Below are 15,392 nucleotides of genomic sequence, written 5' to 3'. Positions count from 1 at the left end.
GATCTGCCTTGAAGCTGAAACTCAGTGAAATCATTAGTTAATCTCAGAATTATCTGATCTTGTTGAATGTGTACTATACTGTTCAATGGGTTTGACATCCAATATTGTGGAGAGTGTGAGGAATTTAATGGTGGATGGCGTGGGATTATGTGACTGTTCTGTTGCCAGCTCTGTTGTGTTTTAAGTTAAACATTGTAAGATAAATAAATCAGCACTTCAATCTATGACTGAAAAGATATGAAATGAAAGAGAATAGAAAAACATGCTTGACAATCAGTGGTGTGAGATGTACTCCTGATTTTGGATCCGAATGTATAATGCTTCATGTTGCTTGCATACACAGTGTTTCTGTTTCTCCACTGGAGGAGCCATGGAGGAGCAAATCTACTGTGTAGACTGAGAGAGACTGTTGAGGCCCCATTTAGTGGGAAAAAAAAGTAGATAAATTTTTAAGAAAAAGACAGCAAGCTAAAGCAAGATAATACTATATAAATGAATGTAAAAGTGACAAAACAGTCAGAGTGCAGTTTTGAGAGATTTGCACATGCTCTTCGAAAAGCTATGATTTTATGCTTTGAGTACCATTCTCAACTTTAAGGGTAAGATTTAATGCAAGTATTAAATTCATAATAATTTGGTCACTTTAGACGGTACATTTAAATAAAGTGTTGAACTATGCCTTGGTATAAAAGCAGTGGAAACATCTACATACAAGTCTGGAAATGGAATAGGGAACACAGTTTTCAGTGCAGTCAGTCACTTCTTGTCTACTGGCGAGTCTGCCAGGTCTGGGATCTGTAAAAAATGGGTTGGCTCTTTTGATTTTTTTTATTTATTTTATGCTTGCCTTTAACTGCTGCAGAGTTCTCACAGGAGCTCCTGCCCACACGAACTTGCTGTCAGCAGCTGCCCTGCAGCCCCCCATGCCCCGCAGATCCTCTGCAGCCGCATCGGCAGGTGGCCCCAGAGACCCAGAATGGAAACTCACCATTCCTGCTAAACCTCAGGAGTTTCAATGCACTCCTTTTCTGCAGTGGAAGTGGTTATAACCTTTTACTTGCAAATGGGAGGGAAAAGGAAGAGATGCCCACATGGGAGAGTGGGCAATGGACCTTTCAAAGGGGCAATGCCTTTAGCGTGGGGGCTCACAGCTGCAGTGTGGCAGCTCAGATGCAAATGTCTCTGCATCCCACTCTGGGTGCTTTTCCCATCAGCTGCTGTAGCACTTTCCCAATCTCTGCTGCTGAATTCCAAAGTGAGAAAAGATCTGTCAGTGTGATAAAAGTTTTCTTGTAGTTTTGACCAGAAATTTCATTCTGGAGCCAAGAAAGCTTTTCTTATACAAACTTGTTAAAGCTGGTACATTGCCACGAAATCTTTTGATTTGGTGAATTGGCATTTCCAGTAAAGAACTGTTTAATAATTTTTTTTTCCCTGACGTTGCTCTTCTTGTTTCAGTGGAACCACAAATTGGAAAAGTCAAATCTTGATATGGGAGAAGTCTTCATTTCTCCCTATGAGTTCCGCTTCTGTAAATGATCTTTAAAATCCTTTCTGTGCAAAATAAAGCTTACACTGCAAGAAAATGTGAGGCAGTTAGTAAAGCATTCTCCTTTGACAGTTTCAAATTTACCTATAGATATATATAAAATTTCCTTCATCCCACCGCTTAGCAGGGAAATCCTAGTACTCTTGTGTAAAGTAAGTTAGGAAATAAATATGAAGATGATCCTTCTTTCCCCTTTGAGTCATCTGTAAATACCACCAAATTGCTTCTGATACTTTTAGGGAAAAAGCATATAATTTTTAACCCTGCTTTCAATCCTGTAACCACTTCCATGAACAATCTGAAAACCATCTGGTTTGGTTTTTTGGGCTTTTTTTAATCAATTTCCTCTCCATTCCTTTTTAAAAAAAATCTGCTGTTATCATGCCATTAGACAGAAACTTAGTCCCCCTCTATTACCTTTTAATTCCTTTACTTCTTGGAAAGCAGCTTCCAAGACAGAAACAGAAACACATCATAGGTAGTTTGTGGGGCAGCTGTGATCCATGAAGCCTTTAAATGTAGATTTTGAAATCCCAGCTGTCGCAGCCCTGCCAGGTGATACTGCAACGGCTTCAGGGTTTTGTCCTAGTGTTTCAGACAGTCTGGTGTTGAAGCCAGCAGACAAAGCTGATATTGCAATGTCCTGTTCCTCCATTGGTTTGTCACAGTGAGATGTGTCTCTGGTGACTTTCTTGAGAGAATCAGTCACATCACTGGGGTGGAAGTGCAGCTGTTTCACAGCTTCGGTGTGACTTCTAATCTGTTGGGCAGCCCTGTTGGCTAAAACTGAGAGAATACTGGTTTTACATGCCATATCCAGACCTACACTAAAGGAATTCCTGGTCCAGGAGGCCTGTCATGGCAATTGGAGTGCCTTCTTAGATGTCAAAAGATTTGATTTTTTGTGAAAAGGGCGGTAGTAATTTGGAAATATATTTTTCTAATTTTCCTGTGGTTCACAGGGAGCTCTTGTTGCCAAACAGATATTCCCCGAGTGCTAAAGAGATTTAAAGTTTTGAAGATACCTCTGTTACTGTTTAGTTTAGGAAAAATCTCCGTATTTTAGAGAAGTATTAACTTTTCAATGCTGGTGATACAACACAATGTCAGGTAAAAAGGAAAATAAAAAGATAAGATCTTTCAAGATCATCCTTTTTCTGAAGAAAAAAGACTGACTTTTAACATATGCAGGTCTTAGAAGTTTTATTCTGTTGCTCAGCCAGTCAAACAATTAATTGTGGATTTCCCAAGTAAGCAGTTTTCTGATACTTTTTTCATGCTAGCATGTTTTTAGGAATCAGCACTATATTGGGACTTTATGGGAGATGCAATGGGAAAGTTGAGGTGAGAATTGTAATTAACTTGGAAAGCTAAGCAAGTTGTCTTACACTCATGGTGCCTATGTAGGGAGTTTGGATGGAAAACCTATAGTGTTATAAATTTGCACCTTGTTAAGTCTGTGATAATTCTTCCCTATAGGGCAGCCCTTAATGTCAAGGCTGTGTTGCTGTCTGCTCCATATAGTACACAGCATAAACATCTAATACCAGAATTTATGAATCCTTATGTTGGATTATCTACTTGCTCAGTTTGGCTTGTGGAAAATCTCTTTTGGGTCAATTTGTGTCTCATTTGCTATAGCACATCAAGTAGTAACTTAATAATCACTATCTATGTACACTATGTAATGTCTGCATTATGGATGTATTAGAAGAAGCAAGTATATTGTGCAGTGCTTTGAGCTCCTGATAGTACTTCATTGTATCATCATGAGTTTAGAATTAGATATCTAATGTATGTTTTCTTTCTCATTTTTCAGATGTTCAACTTGCCCATGGCTCTTTTCATTCCCCCTTCGGTGTTTGCTGTTCATTTACAGTTTAATCTGCTTTACCAGTTTTGGATACATACAGAGGTAAACCAGGTTTTTAAGCCATACCTAAACAGTTAGCCTGGAGCACTGTCTTGGAAATCCACTAGCAGCTGATTTATTGTGTAAGAAAAATCTTTGTCTGACTTCTTTAAGGAGAAACATCTGTTCATTTTTATTCCTTTTTCTGAATATATATTGCTAAGTTTATAAGAAGCAATGAGGCCAGTTGGTCCCAATTACATTTAGAAAAAAAAGTAACTGTAAGGAATCAAAAGTTTTTGCTATTTTAATACTGTATTTTCCTATCTTGCAGCTTATTAAACATTTTTGGCAGATACTGAAGCTGATTTCATTTCTAGGATAAATATTTTAGGGAAAAATATCCAAAAGTCGATGCTTCTTAAAGATCATTTAGAGTTGCAACTAAATTATGATGTTGTTTCTTTCTTAATGCAAGTAATTCTCAGATGAAAAATGCTCTATGATTATCTGATGGCTATTTGTTTATGACTACACAACTTAATTTCTGTTTTGTGAATGCATAGACCATATCTATACATGGTTAATAACACACTGTAATTAGCAAGATGTTTCCCACACTTCTGAGGTAGTTCAATGGCCTTTGCCTTCTTCCTTACATTACAATAGAGGTATTTAAAAGTACTTTATGTTATAAGTCAGTACATATTTCTCACTAGCCCCAGGTGGGCTGTGGGCTAATTATTTCTATGACACTTACTGCTTTGTTTATTCTGCCCAGACAGATGCCTTTTCCTCTCTAATTTCATGATGCAATATATAGGACAGTTCTTTGGGAATTTAATTTTCTTCATCTGATATTTTAGGTGTTTATATTGTTTAAATTGCATATTTTTAAATTTTTTTCTGTGTTTTTCATTAAAAAAATAATTAAAAAAAATAAAAGTCAGATACTTATAGTGGACCAATAGGAACCTTTGATTGTTGGCATTTTTTTTCTGTTGGACACATTTCTAAAATCATTAACATATGTCTGATGATCTAAAACACCATTTGAATAGGAAAGGCTTAGATAAAATGTCACACACATCACCAGAAGTGGCATAAACTGAAGCAATACACATTTAAGCTTTTTCAAATATTTTGAAAAAATTCAAGCAGTCTTTGAAACTATACCAAATGAATACTAGGCCTCATATGGTAGCAGTTTCTTTGACCATGCTTTAGGTTCTACAAATTAGTTTTAGTGTGCTTTGCCACAAAAAAATTATAATATGCCTCATCTGTATCTTCTCTGGTGTTTGATGCCATCTCTACCTTGGCTGAGAGGTTTCTAACATTCTGCTGTGTAGCAGTAACTCAGTGAATCTCAGCACTGGTGCCACAGTGCACGTCTAGAGTTTCTAAAGTGAATTTCAGAGGCTTATGAATTGCCTACATCCCTCTAAAGTGCTAAATTCTTTGTAGGGCTTAAAAGGAATTTCCATAGCATATGTGCAATGTGCCAAGTTTAGACACTAGTCTAAACAAGAATGAATTTCAGTCTCAATGAAAAGATAAGCACTCCTTACTATTAAATTATTGTGCTGGTAGGAAAACAATAGATCTTTTGTATTAGTCCAGTTGATCCACTCATAGAACTTTGCTTACAAGGGAAGTTATTCTTAATGTTGATATTGTTGATTTTATAGCACAGCTGAAATCAGTTGAAATATGTTGGAGTCACGCTCTAAGGTCAAAAATTATGTCGAAATAGAAATAGGGTTACACCGTGTATTAGCAGATTTCCTGTTCTCAAGGGCAAGGCATTGACAGAAAAAAGTAAGGAAAGGAAGGGAAATGGTATCAACTATTCAGGCTTATGTTACCCTATATTTTTGGTGAAATTAATATGATGCTTCACCATTATATCGGTGTTTCTTTGCAATAGCTATAATTATTTAACTGTTTAAAAATATTGCTGCTCTTTTTTTTTTTTCTAATGGTCCTTTTCTGAATTTTAATGATACTAATTTTCTTACACAGATTTTATTACTATGAAAATCCTTTCTTCAAGTCTCTGTTTCTGTCAGTTTAGTCACATACAGAGTTTGTTCAGGGCTGTAGCCTGGGGTTCTATAGCAAACAGCATCCTGTCTCAGCAAGTGCTGCTAGCCCTTGCTTTGGGAGCAGATATTTATCATCCCCCAGCAGCTCTGGGAGCCCGTGGAGGGTGCTGTTACATGTCATTAGGGGTCTAGGGGAGATACACCTCATTATTTCCCTTCTGCCAATGTAATCTTACAGTAATGTAATCGTTTGCTTGTAAAATGAAGAAGCAATTGATTTTTTTTCCCCCCCCAAATTTCTGTTGCTTTTCATCAGCATCAATTTCCTGATACAGTTTTGGCCCACACTGACTAGTCACAGATGTTTGGAAATTGTCACTTCACGACTTTTGATTGCACATCTTTCTCTTTAAGAAAAAGAAAATCTAGTAAGATCGAGGGGGGAAAAAATCTCTCTCTCTTAATAGGTGGTGTTTTTGTTTTTTTTATACAGGACTGAAAAGGGAAGTACATGCAGAATTTTTTTCTTTCAGAGAAGAAAAAAGGGTGTATATAATTAATAGGAAAGATTTTAAGTACATGAAAAAGCTTCTGAGGGAAGATGTTTTGTTTTGAGAGAAATATAAATTGAATTCAGTAATTACAAAAGAATGATCATGCTCTTCTGAAACTTTCTATGCCGTGTTTCAGCCTACAGCAAAGCGTATAGCCAAATAGATCCCTGGTATTTTCCTATACTTAAATTTTACATGTGTCCAGTGTTGCTTTAAAAATATTAAGAGATGTTTTCTGTGTTATAACTTTAACCTGTCTCATTATTTGTTATGTCAGTTTTTGTCCAGCTTTACTACCAACAGATCAGACATGGTCTATTTTATTTTAACTCAAGTGAGTCATATATTCTTGTGACTACAGTATCATAAAGATCAAAAGTACACATTTGTTCTACCTCATTTAGACTTCTGTATTTCCTACATGCTTGGTATACATTAGTTTTTGTAATTTTATATAGAATAATACAGCATTTTAAGCTCTATAAATCTTATACAAAAATTATACTATTTTTCTGGTGCTGGATTCTTTTACTATTGTTTATTATTACAATGGACTATTGATACAGGAAAAGCATGCCTGAAATTAATAAAGTTGTGTATGCTAGAGTGAAAATACAACTTTGAGATTTATGTCATATATTTGTGTTCAACTATTTTTTTTTTCACTGCATCCTGGATCAGTGGGCCAAGGCCAGAGATATAAGATTTGAAGCTGAGTCTCAGCTCTTGCATTTTGATCACAACCACCCCATGCAGGGCTACAGGCAGGGGGAAGATTAGCTGGAAAGCAGCTAAGCGTAGAAGAATATGGGGGTGCTGGTTGACAGCAGCTGAACATGAGCCAATATGTGTGCCCAGGTGGCCAAGAAGGCCAATGGCATCCTGGCCTGGATCAGCAATAGTGTGGCCAGCAGGAACAGGGCAGGGATTTCTACCCTGTACTCTGCGTTGGTGAGGCCACATCTTGAATCCTGTGTCCAGTTCTGGGCCCCTCACCCCAAGACATTGAGGTGCTGGAGCCTGTCCAGAGAAGGACAGTGGAGCTGGGGAAGGGTCTGGTGCACAAGTCTTAGGAGAGTGACTGAGGGATCTGGGGGTGTTTAACCTGGAGAAGAGGAGGCTTGGGGGGGCCTTTTCCTCTCTACAGCTGCCTGAAAGGAAGCTGCAGCCACGCGGGAGCCATTTTCTTCTCCAGGGCAACCAGTGGCAGAACCGGGGGAAATGGCCTCCAGCTGTGCTAGAGGAGGTTCAGGTTGAACATCATGAAAAATTTATTAGTTGAAAGTGTGGTTAAACATTGGAATGGGCTTCCAGGGAGGTGATGGAGTTACCATTGCTGGAAGTGTTCAAGAAATGTCTGGACATGACACTTAGTGCAATTGTTAAGCGATGTGGTGGTGTTTAGTCAAGGGTAGGAGTTGATGGTCTAGTAGGTCTTTTCCAACCTTAATGATTCTATGAATATTGCACCATGTACGGGACAATCTGAAATTATCACAAGATTTTGTCAAGGATTCAAAATAAATCTCTAAGTAGCACCAAAGCATTGAAATAAACTCCTAGTAATTAATTTAAATGAAAAATGAAGGAAAAAAAAAGGCAACCCAAGAAGACCCCTGAGGAAAACATTTGACAGTGATGGGTTAACTATTGGACTTGATGATCTTAAAGCTCTTTTTCAATCTAAATGATTCTATGGTTCTGTGATCTCAATAAATCAAAAAAAAAAAAAAGAATTTTTTGTTCTATCCAGTAATGTTCAGGTCAATTGAATGGCTCAGATCTACTCTTTAATAGTCTGGGAGAAATGCTTCTGTGACCAGACAGACCGTTCTCATCTAGATCATAAGGGAAGTAAAAAAAAAAAGAAAAATAAAGAAACAACTTTAGTCAAAGGGCACTAAAAAACTAATTTTTCAAAAGCCACAGAATGTTTCAGGACTGTTACTGACAGACAGAAATACTCATTTTCGGTTTATTTTCGCAGGTGATTCAGAAGGTCTATGGCTTATATTAAACTATATCCTTCCATTATGCATTTATTACAACCAATAAGTTAGGTGTGTTTATAACCTGATAGACACCTGTGAAAAACAGAAATTAGTTTCTGTTGGTTTAGCTGTAATTTTTATGAGATGTCAAACTGTATTTAGAAAGTATCAACTGATCCAGTCCCTGATGGTAGTAATTGCAGCAGCAGATTATTCCTTGCCTATTTGATCTTTGACATGTATTGGTTTCTGTTTAATTTTCTAATTTAAGGAGAGAATATGATCTGCCCTTTAGCATACTCACAGAAGTCAGGTTTTTTAAGACATCTCTTTTATAAGTCTTTCTACCTCATCCAGCTCTGGGAGCAGAAAAAGGTGAGCCACAACTATTAACCAGAAGTAACATGGGTGAAAACAGGTGAGGAATGGGAATAATTTTAGCAACATCTCATGCAGACTGGAAAGAGAGGCATAAAATTGCAACAGATATAGGGAAAAATACAATTGGTGTTATCAGAAAACACCCATTAGTAAAACTGAAACTTGCTGAGGAAGTATATGGTATTTGTCAAAAGGATATTTTTCACTAATGCGTGCACACTATCTACTGGTCTAAGTTTTTGTCTAAGTCTAGTTTTACCTTTGGCTTCCGCTCAGTTTTCTTTAAGGAAAAGCTTTGGAAGAGAGAAATGGGGAATTCTTTTTGCTTTCATGCCCTGCACAGCCCATCTGGGCTCCCTGAGTTCAGGTGAGCTCTTGTGGCCCAGTCCTTAAATTGTTGCATCAATCAGAACATACCTAGGAAGATGGCCAGATTCAGGAAAAAAACCAGGCTGTTTTGTTTTGACTTTATTTTCCAATGAGGAAATTAAACAAGCAGAGGACACAGGTAAAATAAAGAAAAATATGTAAAAAGCATACATAAAAAAAGGATACATAAATTCTTCTAAGTAGCAGTACACCTGTGATTACCGTCATATCAGTAGCAAAAGCTCTTCTTGAAACTCGAGAGGACTTACTTGTCTTTTCAAGCAGAAGCTGTTTGAGACAAAAGTCTATTGGATGGTGAAAGAATTGGGTGAAAGAATCATAATCAGGACACTGTGATAAATAAGTGACAGTATGAAACAATAGACAAAATATTCAGTTATTAGTTTCCAAATCCTAACAATTGAGATTGGTCTATTTCTTTGCAAACTTTTTTTTCAATTTTCTTGGACCTATTTTCTCTACATTGTGTGCTATAGTCTCATTTAAATAAGCAAGAAGGGATTTTAGGAGTAAAAAAATATGTTACAAAGTCTATTTCATCTATTTCAAGTACTTGCAGTAGTTTTTTAATCCATTTTTCAAAACAGAAATGTAAATTTTATCAAGAAATAAAAAGCATTTTAACAAAACTTATTTGACTGTTACATGTTTTAGTGTTTGTATTGGAAAGAAAATAGTTTTATTCTTGTGGTTGATTTGTGGAGTTGAAGGAAGGTTTTGGTAAAGAGCAAAAGTGTTGAATAGTTTGCCGATAAAAAAGGAGATGCTTTGTTGGGACGGAAACTATCTCTGGCTCTTGTTTACAAAGTTGTATATTTATTCTTTATAATTCATATACTTAGTGTTTATATAGTAATATATTTACAAAGCATGTCTTTTTATTCATTACTAGTTTACTGGACTGTGAATATTTTCTATAAGGTCAGTAAGATATGAGTCAAATTTAACTCATGAAAGTGTTTGCAAAATTATGGCAAACAAGTGGTATTGAATGGATCACATTGGAAATAGAGTATAGTGGACTGATCTTATCTTCTGGCCAGGATAAGAAATACCATTTTGCTTTTGTTTTGCTGCTAGTGTTTTGGTTTGTGTTTGTTGGGGGTTTTTTTGTTGATTTTTTCTTAATCTAAAAAGTATCATGTGTAAAAGTTAAAATAATCCAGTAATAATCCAGTGTATTAAGTAGAAATGTGAAACTGCAGTATCTCTTGAATTTGATTCTAGAAGGTCACTTTGAATTCAAAAACCATATGCCAAGAAAAACTTTTTTTTTCATGCTAGTATATTGCTTCATTTAATGAAATAATAATTTCTTTCCTTTAATTTGGACATGTAAGCCAAAAATAGACACAGCTCTGTCTGATGTTCCCTTTCATTTAAATTAGAAACACACACATCTGTCCCTGTCAGGTTACAAGGAATCAGAAACTTACCATTCAGAAGATTTTGCTAAAAGTGATCAAAGGGATGAAGGTAATTAGGGGTGATTACAGCCATTCTCCTAGTCTGTTGTTCAAGATTGTGTCGGTGAATATTCAATGACATGATTATTTAACTGGAATTCCTAGAAACAGGTGATATCATCCTCAGCCTATTGCATACAGTTTTAGTATAATCCAAGAAATTATTTTTAAAACAATAGGAAAAAACTGTTTGTTGATTTGCATAAAAAACCAAACTCTGGTTCACAAAAGAAAGTTCTTCCCCATTCCTGATAGCTGATGCTTTTATGACTCATAAATTCATTATTTGTTTGCTGCAAACTCTCAAATCACATGCTTACTCTGAAGTGAAAGAAGACAAATTCAAAAAACACCAGGAAGATAAACATGCTTTCTTTAATGCAGACAGTGACTTTGTAGGTCCAGCTAGGCTATATATGCAATACAGACATCAAAACTTAAGCATGATTCCAAAAAACAAAGAGATCTCACTGCTTCAATCCAGCCTGTCTGCCAAAAGGGCTTATTAGATTTTCTGACCAACCTGTAGGATCAAAGCCTTGTCATCATTGCACTTGCCAGAACACAGGAAAAGGCAAAGCTGACAACACTATCATTAAACATAAATACTTGCAATAACTGTAAAATAAGATCCAGTTTTCCATGTTTCACTTGCCCCATGAGGGGAGAAAAGTATTGTCTTTCTAGATATATAAGTCATTTAACTCTGCTTTTTGTTTTAAATAAAAAGAATAACAAAAGAGAGAAAATAAAACATTCATAAGAGAGCACACTGTTCCTGTCCTGCTAAGTGTACATTGTGCTTGAACACAGTATAATCAGGAAAAACATAGCAGGATGAAGTTTGGAGTTCCTTCCTTGGCACCAAAAAGCTCAGTGGTGATTCAGAATGCCTGTGTTCCACTTTAGTAGTGTCAGGATGAGCCTCCTATTTTAATTCTATGTGAACTCCTGTTTTAATAATGCTGTGCACCCAATAGCTCTGAATACAATATGCAGCACAGGAGCCATGATCTTTTTCATTCAAAGGTGACTGTTGCATGATAATTAGGGTTATGCTGGTGGTTTGCATTTGATGGGCAGCAATCCAGACAGAAGAATCCTCCCTGTTGAAGCTGAGTTGCTAGTGAGGCCAGAAATAAAAGGTTTATGGGACAAGAACATGATCAGTAACTGCAATTTGGATCATAGTAGTTAAGTCCTAGAGTTTGAGTGTTGGCTTCTGTTCCTTTCACCAAAGACTCCTTGCTGGCAACAGCTGTGAAATGTTCACTTCAGCAACAGTGAGCTTGACTATTGCTAATCTGCCTGCAAAAAACCTAAAACTAAAGATTGTACTTAAAGAATTTTATTTAGGTCACTTCTGTCTATTAGGTCCCTGGAGAATTATCAAGATAAATGTGAAGTGAGCTAAATGTGATGTAACACAGTTCAATACATTCTGCATCCTGGAAAAATAATCTAAACAACTCATTTACCAAATGAATTTAATGTAATAATGAAAGGATATCACATTAGTAATGTTAAAGATTCTGTTATTTGTTTTAAAAAACCCTCTTTTTCCATCTTAACATATTACACGTAATGCTCTTGAGTTTTTCTCATGGCTTGTACTCATTGAGAATCTATTTAGTTATAGCTTCAAAGCCAACAGAAAATTTGAAAGACTCTTCTTTGTTAAAATCACAAAGTATAGGCAGCTGACTGTTTTTTTATCTGTTTAGAAAGGAAGATGAAGAGCCTCACTTGGCTATATTTTAGTTTATTTCAGGGCTGGCATACTGATTTATGACTTTCGGGTTTCTTTCCTACAATTGCCAGAATGTATTTGTCAGGCTGCTGAAAAATACTGAAATTGTGTAGCAGTTTTTCTCCTGGAGTTTGTTTAAAATGCTTAACTTGATGTATGACTGAAAGTGTGACTTGCTCCATGCTCTGCTATTTGTAATGCTGCTATTAAACCAATCAGTTACTGTAAGTTTTTTTCATTTTTAGCAGAAAAATTGATTGAAATTTCCTGTATGTGCTCACCTTTCCCACAAAGCTTAATTGGACCTATAAAGAAAACACAAAGGTTGCATCCAATTGTTGAAACAGTTAATTTAATATTCATGTAAGATGCCAATTTGATTCAAACCTTACCTCCTGGTTGAGGTGTAAAACATTGGAAAGTGACAACAGCCTGCCTTCAAGATAATTTATTATAGACACATTTCTTAAGTCTGTGTGTTTATTATATAAATATGCCTTAAACCAGACTGTCCATTAAAACTAGGCTTTCACCTCCCATTCCTACAATCCAGATTTATCAGAAATTCACCCTCTATGAAACTCTTTATGATCCCAACATGCCTGATTCCTCTCACTTGTTTTATTTCTAAACTATAAATATTGTTTTTTCACTCCTCAGTGTGGAAATTCAGCTATATCCATTTTACATGCTTACTGGAGTAGAAAACTGCCTAATCAGATAGGAAAACAGTTGGCGGTGTATAAATCAGAGTTTGCCAAGGATTTCAAAGTGTGAAACTGGCAGACGAGCGCATATCCCAGGAGTTCTGCCTTTCCTCAGCTTCCCTGTAGAGATTTTACATGGCAAATCTGGTCACCAGAGCCATCTGTATAAATACATGGGTGTGTCATCCTGAATTAACACAGCAGCTCTACTGGGGAATATAATTAAGGTCATATTTTAAAATTTCCCCACCAGGCTGTCTGAAATACAGATTTATATACCAGGAATAAGAATCTTACCTTGATTTTGATGAGGAAATGACTTGTAATATGTGTTTTACTACCAACTAGTCTAACAGAAAGCCCAAAGTTAAGTTCAGAGTGCCCCGTAGTGATGCTCCAGGGATGAATTTACCCTCTTCTGTCCTGCAGATCAGTAACACCATGATATTGAGAGTAATGCTGTGCTACAAACAGCTTTCCTTATGCTCAAAGGAAAAAAAAAAATAAAAAAAATTTATATGCGAATAGTTTTACTGTAAGATTGCCTGCTTTACTCAGTTGACATTCCTTCCTAACATTGACGCTGAAACGGAGCTAAGTAAAGATTCATGTGGTAGTGGTGACAGGAGGAGTTGTTACACAAGATGTAAAGTTTCCCTTAGATTTCATGTCATGATTTTTTCTCATTACTTAAACAAGAACTACATTGAAGTGGTGCAGGTACCAGGCAATAAAGATTTCCCTTGGTGCTGACAAACTCTGAGACCGCAGACGGAGGTGCTTACATGCCACAAGAGATATTCCATAATGTTCTTTCCCTTTAGGCAAGGGATTGCTGTCACAATGGAAACATCTTTATATAAGAACAACTATTGTAGGAAAAAAATCCATTTAGTTTCTATCATGTATATTTGAAGATTTCAATTCCAGGATAGTTTATTCAGTAATGTATGAAAAGTATTTCTAAGTATGCTTTATTTACAATGCTTTTGGAGTTGCTTCAATTATTGTCAGTAATTCTGCTTTAGTGTTTAATGATACCCAAGTAAAGCAGAGGAAATATGTTGGTTTTTAAAGAAAAGAAAGAAAGAAGAATACATGTTTTGTGGGAACAAATTTCATAACATATATATATGACATGCCTACATATTTGATTTGCAGGTAGTGTATTGAGTCCATTTCTAAGGATTTTGACAAGTGAAAAATTATTTTTGTGGCAATGGGATGTTAAAAAATGAAGGAAACCGGAAAAGAGTTTTGTTGGAATGTTGCAGTTCATCTATGGGTCACTGGCATGGAAGTTTAGGTGCACATGATGTGTTAATTGAGAAAAGAAAAATTGCAGACAGGAGTTGATTTAGAACAGTAGGTGTCTGTATCAGGGAAACAAACACAAACGTAAACCCCAGTGTCATAATGGTCAAAATACAGATAAGGTTATCATTGGACAGCAGTTGGAGTATTTCAGCTTTTAGGGTACTGGTAGCTATTTTGCTGTATTCCCCAAATCACTTTAGTTGATGATACATAGAATAAGAATATTTTATATTCACAAGCAGACCTTTTTTTCTTTTGAGTATTATGAAATAAGTTTTGAAGTACTGATGGCAGGGTTATGGAACAATGACATTTCAGCTATTATCTTTTTACTTTTTAGAAAACTTTCCAATAAAAAGGTCAGATACAAAAATTAGAGTAGCAGATTTTTTAAAATGAAAATCCCAATTACAAGCATAAAAACGAAGCTGATCTTCTTATCACATTTTTTTGATGTTCTTTAAAAAGTTTAATTTTTTTTTCTGATATGTGGTCATGAAAGCTCTTATTCTAACAAACCGATTTGAATACAGTGATATAGCAAGCTGAAAATGTTTTTCTCTCTGAATGGCTGAAACAGTGATCTGTGTGCTTTGGTGACTGGTTGTACTTGCAGTGTAAGCCAGGTTGTTGCTACAAAGAATGCTTATGAGCTCCTTTAAACTTGCCATTCTCCAAGGAAAATGTCTGGACATAATAAAGACACAGAAATGAGGACAGACTGACATATGAAAGGTAGATGGGCAAGCAGGATACCCACCACTGCCTTTCTTCTCTCTGATTTATTCTTTTGAACTAGGGCTGTTGCTAGACCACATTACATGTTGCTATGAGTCAGTTCTTGCAAAATTAATTTCTTTCAATATGACTGCAGTAAGTTCCTGTCAGTTTGACATGACCATGTCAGAATCATGTCTGGTAAAAATTGTCTTGTTATCCTATCCAATTTACTTAGGTGGTGAAAAATCTGCTTCTAGGAGTTTTGCCCCAGGTAAGATGGCAGAATAAAGAAAAATTCAACAAATTTAAACAAAAGAGCTATGTTGTTTGACATGTAAGTGCTGCAAGAGCTTTCAAAATTGAGCTTTTCAGTGGTGATATATTTCTGTATGTTGGAAAGATATATGGTTATATTTATAGCATTTATGCATTTATAATTTTTTTGGCACCAAAGTTTTTCCTCTGACAACAGTTTTTTATGGTTTTTTAGGAATGAGTTAAATATCTACAAGTAAACTTACTAATGGCAAAGGAAGTTTCTAGAAATAGCACCCTGCACTATTTTGACTATCTGGTGAAAAAATATTTTTGATGTGTTTTAGACAAAGCATTGATTTATGGATTGCTAATGTCAACGTACTAGGTTTTTGCTTCATCAGGTAGAGAG

At 35.9% G+C, this 15,392-nt stretch overlaps 1 protein-coding gene across 2 annotated transcripts in view; it reads left to right on the top strand.

Annotated features, from left to right (window-relative positions):
• AGMO (alkylglycerol monooxygenase) overlaps positions 1-15,392 on the top strand; it is a 186,099-nt gene that overhangs the window by 78,795 nt on the left and 91,912 nt on the right. For both annotated transcript variants that reach the window (XM_063152398.1, XM_063152389.1), the window contains exon 5: positions 3,369-3,464. In XM_063152398.1, the coding sequence (XP_063008468.1) occupies positions 3,369-3,464 (96 nt within the window). The remainder of the gene's footprint in view (positions 1-3,368; positions 3,465-15,392) is intronic.

This window comes from Melospiza melodia, chromosome 1 (assembly GCF_035770615.1).
Source record: "Melospiza melodia melodia isolate bMelMel2 chromosome 1, bMelMel2.pri, whole genome shotgun sequence".
Lineage (NCBI taxonomy): Eukaryota > Metazoa > Chordata > Aves > Passeriformes > Passerellidae > Melospiza > Melospiza melodia.
Note: the sequence above shows the minus strand (reverse complement) of the source record. Positions and strands in the feature narration are given on the sequence as shown.